We start from the raw sequence: 8,770 nt of genomic DNA, 5'->3' as shown, positions 1-8,770 counted from the left end.
TGAAAGACATGGCAGGTCGAGACAGAGTTACCCAGTTGTTGAAGCAGCTGCAACGGGCGTCGTAAGTGAGCAAATCAAAAGGAAATAACAGTTTCTCTTTAGTAGAATGTCAGTGCATCCGATCTTTCCGTTGTTTAGATGCATTTGCCAATAGCATTGAGCTGTTTGTCGATCAGTGTTTTGAGTGTCAGTGTGTCTCTATGGATCAGGCCGCCACTGAATTAGCAATCAATCCGGAGCAGACCGAGCCCTTAGCCAGTGCTAGCAACAAGGCCAGCAAATTATATCTGTCGGTCCTCAAGGACGCCGCCGGCTTGGGAATGTTCTCCAGCAATATTCCCTGTGACTGCAGTCACTCGGCATGAGCCACACTTGCAGCGTTTGCTGGAAATCCTTGTGTAATAGCTGCAACACTGCTGTTACTCTCTCACTCCGGCCCTGATCTATTCTGTACATCAGTGAACCCAACGTGTTTTCTGGCTGTCAAATTCAACGGTGAATTATCGTACCAAAAAAAATCCCTTAAAAGCAGCATGCTTTTGTGAATGAAGGCTCGTAATTAGCAATTGAAATGCCATTAGTGAAATGTCACAAACAGATTGGAGTAGGATTTTATAATTTACAGTATTTATCCATGGGATATATCGGGTGCTGGCAAAGGCAACATTTCTTGCCAATCCCTAACTGCCCTCCAGCACTTGGCAGTGAGCTGCCGCTTCCTGAACCATTAGCAGTCCCACCTGGTTTAGGTGTGCCCACAGTGCAGTGAGGAAGAGCATTACAGATACAGGACCTAGCCCAAGTGAAGGAACCAGCTTATTGTTCCAAATCAGGATGGCGTGTGACTTGAGAGATTTGTGGATGGTGGTGTTCCCCTGTATTTTCTGGCCTTGTCATTCTAGAGTTCAGAGGGTGTCTCATTGCAGTGCCATCTTGTAGATAGTACATGCTGCTGCTATTTGTTCTGCTGATGGAGGGACTGAATGTTGAAGATGATGCCTAGGATGCAGGAGACTGCTTTCTCTTCACTCACCCAGGCAAGTGGGGGGTAGATTTTTTTTGATATAGATTTTATTGTCATGTACTCAAGTACAGGAGTACAGTGAAAAGTGTATCATGCTGCCACACATGACACCATCTTAGGTAGAAAGGTCCTTAGGCACAAAACTTAAGTACAAAGTAGTAAGAGAAACAAAGATAAAAAGTTAAGCATTACCTTAATAGAATAATTAGAAAAATAAACAAACAAGGTATTGGTTAACATTAAAGTTCTTCTTAATATAAACTAGAAAAATAAGAGTTCAACAGTATTTGATGAGTTCTCTGTTTAGCTTGCTATCTGGGAGACGTTAGCTACCTGTTCTCGACGCCACCGTCATAGACACTGGGACCTCCCTCCTTGCTCTTTCTTCCCACATTGGGCCACAATGTCATCGCTGCTGCTGAAGCTGCCACCTCCCGATCTCCCCCTGCTGGCTCCGGAACATGCCCAGGCAGGACCCATTCACAGGCCAAGACACTGGGCCGAGACACCACCACCCTGGGCCAAGGGACAGCCACAGGCTGGGCCGGGCCGAGAGGACGCCTTGACGGGTCCCGGCTTAGGCCAGGAGTGAAGAAAAGAAACACCCAGAGAGGAAAGAAAGAGGAAAGAAAGAGAAAGAAATGAGAAAGAAACAGACGGAGCAGACAAGCTCTGACTGAAGTGATCTACTCCGCCGCTATCTTGGATTTCTATCACACTCCTGACTTGTTTCTTGTAGATGTAGGACTTTGGGAGTTGGGAGGTCAGTTATTAGCCACAGAATTCCCAGCCTCTGTCCTGCTCTGTATTCACAGTAAATATGTGGCTGGTCCAGTTCACTTTCTAGTCAGTGGTAATGCCCAGGATGTCAATAGAGTGGGCATTCAGCAATGAAAATGGCATTGAACATCGTGGGTGGGTGGTTTGATTCTTTCATGATGGAAGCGGTCATTGCCTGGCACTTGTGCAGCATGAATATTCCTTGATACTTATCAACCCAAATCTGAATGTTTCCAAGCCTTCTTGTGTGTGGAAATATCAGTATCCAAGGAGTTAGAGTGAACACTGCCATCACTGGAACATTGCTATTTCTAGATGGGGAGGAAGTATCACTGGACTGCTAATCCAGAGACCTGGGTTCAAATTCTGCCATGGTGGAATTTTGAATTCGATTTTTTAAAAAGTCTGGAATTAAGACTGTGATGATGACATGCATCGTTGTCGATTGTTGGGAAAAACCCATTTGTTTCACTAATGTCCTTCAGATAAGGAAACTGCAATCATTACCTGGTCTGGCCTACACGTGACTCCAGACCCACATTAATGTGGTTGACTGTTAACTGCCCTCCAAGATGGGCAATAAATGGTGGCTTAGCCAGTGACGCCGTCATCCCATGAATGAATAAATAAAATTGATGATATGCCCAAAAGATCAAAAATGAGGCCAGGTGGGTTGAATAAAGGACAAAAAGAGACTAGCTTGGAGTATGCTATAGACCTTCAAAGGGGCAAAAGGAGACAGGAAAACAAATATGTTGGCAAATTGTTGAGAGTATACTTAGGGCACTTCAACAACTTTCATATTATCTTGAATAAAATCATCATAAAAGATGTAAGAAGGCAAGGCAGAATTCATAAAATATATTCAGGAAAGCATTTTGCCAATACAAAGCTAACCCAACAGGACAGAGAGGCATTTCTTGATTTAGTTTTAGTGAGGGTTCAGGGCATCAGAATAACATGGAAAGCTCTGCCTCTGTTTCATACACTGAGGTCTGTAGGCCTGCCTTAGCACTGGCTCCCCAGTGCTGTCTTGGGACTCAGACAATCTGAATCCTGCTTATCTATGTCTCCAGGAGATGAAAACAAGACAGCTGTGGCCAGACGTGGTGGAGCTGGGTTTCTGAAATCAGGAAGTAACACAGTTTGTATTTCCTGGTCCATGTAGAGTAAATCAAATTTTAAACAGTATTTGACACATGTAATTGCAATATGATGATTTAACTATGATTATTAACCACAGCCATCTTTGTAATTCTTTTATACTTAGAAAGAAATGGTACCATTTGAACACCTTTAATCCTTTATTATTTGCCTAGATGTCGGTGCCCTGCTCATTCTCACGGTTATTCACAAGGTAATCCTCTATTATGAGAACATTGTTCAATGCTGTAGAAGGTGACAGTAGCACACAGGTTAGGGATAAATAATTCTATTTAAAATGTAATTTCAGCTGTTGGCTAAGAACAGCAGTTAAATCACTGGCAGTCACCTCGTGATCTGTTAATTAATTCAAGAATATAAAGCTGTAATAAATGACTGGATGCGTATTTACCAAGGTAAATAATTACACACATTTTTGTGTGTGTTTCTGATTAACTCCACGCTGAGTTTAATCTTTGGTAGTTGGTAATTATAGGCCTTTTATCAGTCAGTGTCATGCTTTCTATGGTAGAGGAATGTGACCCTGACCAGCCACAAAGATGTAAACATCACAATCTCAGAATATAAAATTTGGTTTCAACTTCAGATTTTACAATTTTCAAGGTATTGTAGCACAAGTAACTTCTGGGCATTAATGACTACTTTCTGCTGCTGGGATTAAGGAGCTTGATTTTTTTAAAATCACCAAATTGTTACAGTCCGAAGGAGGCCATTCAACCCATTTTTTCTGTAGAAAATACTCCATTAATGTTCAAATTTCCCAACTTATTTAGGATAACACTGGGATTTAAAATTTGTTAATCTCTCCACAGCAGTTGTTAGTTGCTGAGCATAACCAGGAAACATTTTTGGTCTAATTTTATCTGCACATGCAACCATCAGTTTGTGTTAAAAACTGTGTTGTAGAAACATGCTTTACAGTCATGTCAAATTGTTTGAAATCTTGAGGTTCCCATTTTCTTGGCAGTGTGGTGTTAGGAAGCTGTGAATGCTTTTCAATGTTGGTGTTTATGTTCCAGCTCCAGAACATGGTGCAACCAGAACAACAGACTATGCTTTTGAGGTACAAATATTTCATTTAAAGAGTCATGGTCTTTTAGAACTTAATCATTTCATCATTAATAATGTGGGAAAAATTATAGAAAATGAATTGAATTTTACTTGCAAGGCTGATGATCTCTATGGACATTGATTCTATTATAGATGGCCTGTTCAAATATTCGATATGGAGAAGGGGTAACAAATGAAGTTGGTATGGTAAGAATTCTACCTCTTAAATTATACACATTAATAGCTGATTGTTTTACATAGGGTATGCCACGCAGAAACAGGTCATTCAGCCCAATTAGTCTATACTGGTATATATGCTCAGACCAATTAGCCTATATTGGTATTTATGTTCAGCCCAATTAGTCTATACTGTATTTATGTTCAGCCCAATTAATCCATACTGGTATTTATGCCCAGCCCAATGAGTCTATACTCGTATATATGCCCAGTCCAATTAGTCTATATTGATATTTACATTCAGCCCAATTAGTCTATACTGGTATATATGCCCCGTTCAGTTAGTCTATATTGGAATTTATGCCCAGCCCAATTAGTTTATATTGGTATTTATGCTCAGGCCAATTAGTCTATGCTGGTATTTACGTTCAGCCAAGTTATTCTATTACTGGTATTTATGCTCCATTCAAGTCTCGCCTCCTTTTATCTTTCCTTATATATCTTTAAGGGGAAGCTAGATCGTTATTTAGAGGGTAGGTGATTTATATAGATTTTACGTGATGACAATAAAATTTATGTGAATCACCTTGCCCTTAAAGGTATGGTTCTCTCTCTGACTTTATTTTCATCTTTCCACAATAAAATAAATGTTGTACAAGGCAAGTTTTTTACACAGAGGGTGGTGGGTGCCTGGAACTCGCTGCCGGGGGAGGTAGTGGAAGCATATACTATAGTGACTTTTAATGGGCATCTTCATAAATATATGAATAGGATGGGAATAGAGGGATACAGTCCCCAGAAGGGTAGGGGGTTTTAGTTGTGACGGGCAGCATGTCGGTGCAATGCCGAAGGGCCTGTTCCTGTACTGTAATTTTCTTTGTTCTTTGTTGTTTTAAAACATCAATGTGTAATTGGGCGGGTGAAGGATTAATTTGGCAAAGCATCAAGAGCACATTACTTGCTTCTTAAGTTTGTCTGTTTATTCTATAATGCACTTTAACCATTAGAATTGGCTTGGGGATATGCTTTTTTTATCGTGCAGAATTACTTAACGAATTTAAGTAAAATGGCAATGTAGGATTCATATAGATGAAGATAAAAGAATAATAAAGGATCACTCACATTAATAGGTATAGTTTATACACCACCTAATAGTATTTCCTTTCACCCCCAACACCTTCACTGACTTAAAAGCCCTTACATTTCTACTTCCCTGCAGTTTTGCTGAGAGGTCGTTGAAGTTAATTCTGTTTCTCTGCACAGATGCTAGCCGAGTTGCTGAATTTTTCCAGTTTTGTTTGAGATTTTCAGCATCTGCAGTACGTTGCCTTTGTGTTATGAATCAAATTGGTTTCTTCAACTATCCGGTATCGTGGAGAGTATGCGTGGCCTACCTGGCTGAGTTTCTGTAGCGCCTCCAAGAGTAGCTCTGCTGTTCAGCAACTGTGTCCTGCTGAACAGAGCTGAGAGAGCATTAACCCCTGTGCCACAGACTGTTCTCAGCTCTCCCTACGAAAAATGTCTGTCAACGCTCACTTGCGAAGTTTAGACCCCAGTGAACTCTCAATGTAAACGCAATGTGGTGTGAGTGTTTACACAGGAGCAAGGCTGTACATTCTGTGGTGATTTAGTCATTGGCAAGTTCATAATTTTGGCAGTTATCATTGTCCATGGTTCGGTTTTTGTAGTTATTGTAAGTAAAGTCAGCATATGTATATCCAATCTGTCAACAATTATATGTAAGATTCCTGCGTCTTTGTCGCTGGCTGAGACGGATATAGAGATGCTGCTTATCTCCTGGGCCTTGCTTCTGTATCCTTATACAATTTGGATTACTTACAATGACCAACCTCTCCCTTTCCTTTGATTTTTCGCATCTGAGACAAGAGCGAATCAAACAGATTTGTGAGTGAAATGAGCAAGTGGATGCCCTGCCTTAGAGACAGATGCATCATCTTGCAGAAGCATTGAGACAATGGTAGTCAGAAGCTGATATAATGATGGCAGTGTGCTGCTGAAAGTTGGCTGGGGTGAAGAGTGAGATGGTGGAGATTTCTGATCCAGAGTATAAGTGTGGAGGACCTAACTACATCGGCATCGTAGAATCAACAAAAATACTTACATTTCTTAGCCTGGCTAACTCATTAACTGCAACCAAGATCTGGGGGCAACACACCAGTTTACTTCCTCAGCAACTTTCAACCAGGCCTTTTTTTTTGGTGAGAGCTACCAGTTCTTCTCCCTGTAACTGGAGAAAGTATATCTTTCCTACTCCTTCCTGTACCCAGGAGTAATTGCAGCAACACATCATTCAATCTGAGAGTTGACCTTGCTTGAATGTGTGCCATCCATCCTAAACACCTCAAACTTCCATTTGTGCATTGCTCCTTTAAATGGAACTAAGGATGCATCCTATGGGTACATCACAACCACTGTGCAGTTTAGACCCAGAAGTCAAAGCAGATTAGTCCAGTTGCAGACCCGCTGAGTTGACTTTTAACCCACACTATTGCACACCTTGCCCACCTGCTGACACTGAAACCATCCTCATAGGAATATCGAGCACAGTGTTTTAAATGCAGCCAGAAACCCTTTTCCTTTCAGTAACATCTACATTGATTTGCCAGTCACCCTTTCATTTAGTGCACTGATAATGACCGCTCTGAACAAGCTAACACAAAAGTGTAAAAACCGAAAGAACAGCGGATGCTGTAAATCATAAACAAAAACAGAAATTGCCGGAAAAGCTCAGTAGGTCTGGCAGTATCTGTGAAGAGAAATCAGAGTTAATGGTTCAGGTCAAGTGACCCTTCCTCAGAACAGTCACTCAACCTGAAACGTTAACTCTGATTTCTCTTCACAGATACTGCCGGACCTGCTGAGCTTTTCCAGCAATTTCTGTTTCTGTTTCGAATGGAAAATGTCACTTAAAAAAGACCGAAAGAACTGTGGATGCTGTAAATTAGGAACAAAAACAGAAGTTTCTGGATCCAGTGACCCTTCCTCAGAACAGAGGAACAAAAGTGTAACTTGTTTTGTAGAAGCCAACTCTAGTGAGTGTCAGGATGCTTGTAAGTAACTTTGAACCTCGGTCCTTATTTCCTGTGTTTGAAATGCAGACTAAGGTAACAATAGAACCCTGGCAAATGTATGAGCTATTCATTAATAATTGGCTGTTCGCTGTTTGCATGCTGTTCATGTTAAAACATTCCAGCTTTTGGTATTTCTGTAGGATCTTCAGAACATGAAGGCCAGGAATGTTTGTGTTATGACTGACAAGAATATAGCCAAACTGCCTCCTGTTAAAGCAGTCCTGGATTCATTGGTTAAGAATGGAGTAAATTTTAAAGTATTTGACAAGGTCAGAGTGGAACCAACAGATGGAAGGTAAGCAATAACTCATTGTGAGCCCTTGTGATGTTATTGTTGGCCATATCCTGAGTAATACTATTCCGCTATTAGTAATCTCTCAATTTAAAACGTATATACTTCAACTGGGTATACATTTTGAAGAGAATGCCTACCATTCAACACTTTTAGCACGGGCTGAAGAAACTGATTTATGTGGATATTACTCACCACAGTGACTCAATGTGATGGTTTGGATTCTCATCCAGGAAATGGAAAATAACAGAAATGTGGATGGTAAGGCCAGTGCCTCTCTAACTTGACTTGGATTTCTTTCAGCACACCCCTTCTGAATCAGTCCTGGCCTTCCACTCAACCCACTGCTCTGCAGCAGCCGTATGGGCTACAGGGTCTCAGCAGATTTCCCTTGTGTCTACCCATGATGCTGTAGCCTCGCTATGGCTCATTATAAGGGGATGGAGGTAGCACTGAGCTACCATGAAGGACAGGGCCTCGTGATGGCTTCCTTTCCTTTGAATCTACCCCAGTGACTTACTTTGTAAGCCTTAGTCTCCATTGAGATGAACAAAGTCGCTCCTGTCTCTTTATTTCTGTTACCAATAGGATAGTCTCCACCTGAATGGGTGGCATGGTGGCTCAGTGGTTAACACTGCTGTCTCACAGCGCCAAGTAGCCAGGTTTGATTCCAACCTTGGGCAACTGTCTGTGTGGAGTTTGCACATTCTCCCCGTGTCTGCGTGGGTTTCCTCCGGGTGCTCCGGTTTCCTCCCACAGTCCAAAGGTGTGCAGTCTAGGTGGATTGGCTGTGCTAAATTGCCCATAATGTCCAGGGATGTGCAGGCTAGGTGGATTAGCCATGGGAAAAACAGGATGGGGGGTGGTGGTGCTAGGTGGGATGCTCTTTGGATGGTCCAAATGGCCTACTTCCACGCTGTAGGGACTTTATAAACCAAATGGGACTAGTATTCCAGCAGAATGCGAAGGCTTTTTGCTAGTGAGAATGCGGGAGGGATCTACAGGCAATAACGCTAGCTAAAATAAAAATGAAACAGCAATAGAGAGCTCCAGGCAGACTAAACTTTGGGAGGACATGAAATTGCCTGCGAATAAGTTGAGTTATACAGCTGAAGCTGAAGTAAAAAGATGCTTAGAGATGAAGTGATAGGCCTTGTTGCCTAAAATGAATTCAACTATAACCAGTGCCAC

General features: G+C 41.7%; 1 protein-coding gene across 1 annotated transcript in view; it reads left to right on the top strand.

Annotated features, from left to right (window-relative positions):
* The window catches only part of adhfe1 (alcohol dehydrogenase iron containing 1), a 37,629-nt gene continuing 28,859 nt past the window's right edge, over positions 1 to 8,770 (top strand). The window contains 5 exon segments of the mRNA XM_048595701.1: positions 1 to 61; positions 3,124 to 3,161; positions 3,988 to 4,031; positions 4,172 to 4,225; positions 7,428 to 7,599. Coding sequence (XP_048451658.1) covers positions 9 to 61; positions 3,124 to 3,161; positions 3,988 to 4,031; positions 4,172 to 4,225; positions 7,428 to 7,599 — 361 coding nt within the window. The 5' untranslated portion in view covers positions 1 to 8.

The sequence above is a fragment of the Rhincodon typus genome, chromosome 4 (assembly GCF_021869965.1).
Source record: "Rhincodon typus isolate 14 chromosome 4, sRhiTyp1.1, whole genome shotgun sequence".
Classification (NCBI taxonomy): domain Eukaryota; kingdom Metazoa; phylum Chordata; class Chondrichthyes; order Orectolobiformes; family Rhincodontidae; genus Rhincodon; species Rhincodon typus.
Note: the sequence above shows the minus strand (reverse complement) of the source record. Positions and strands in the feature narration are given on the sequence as shown.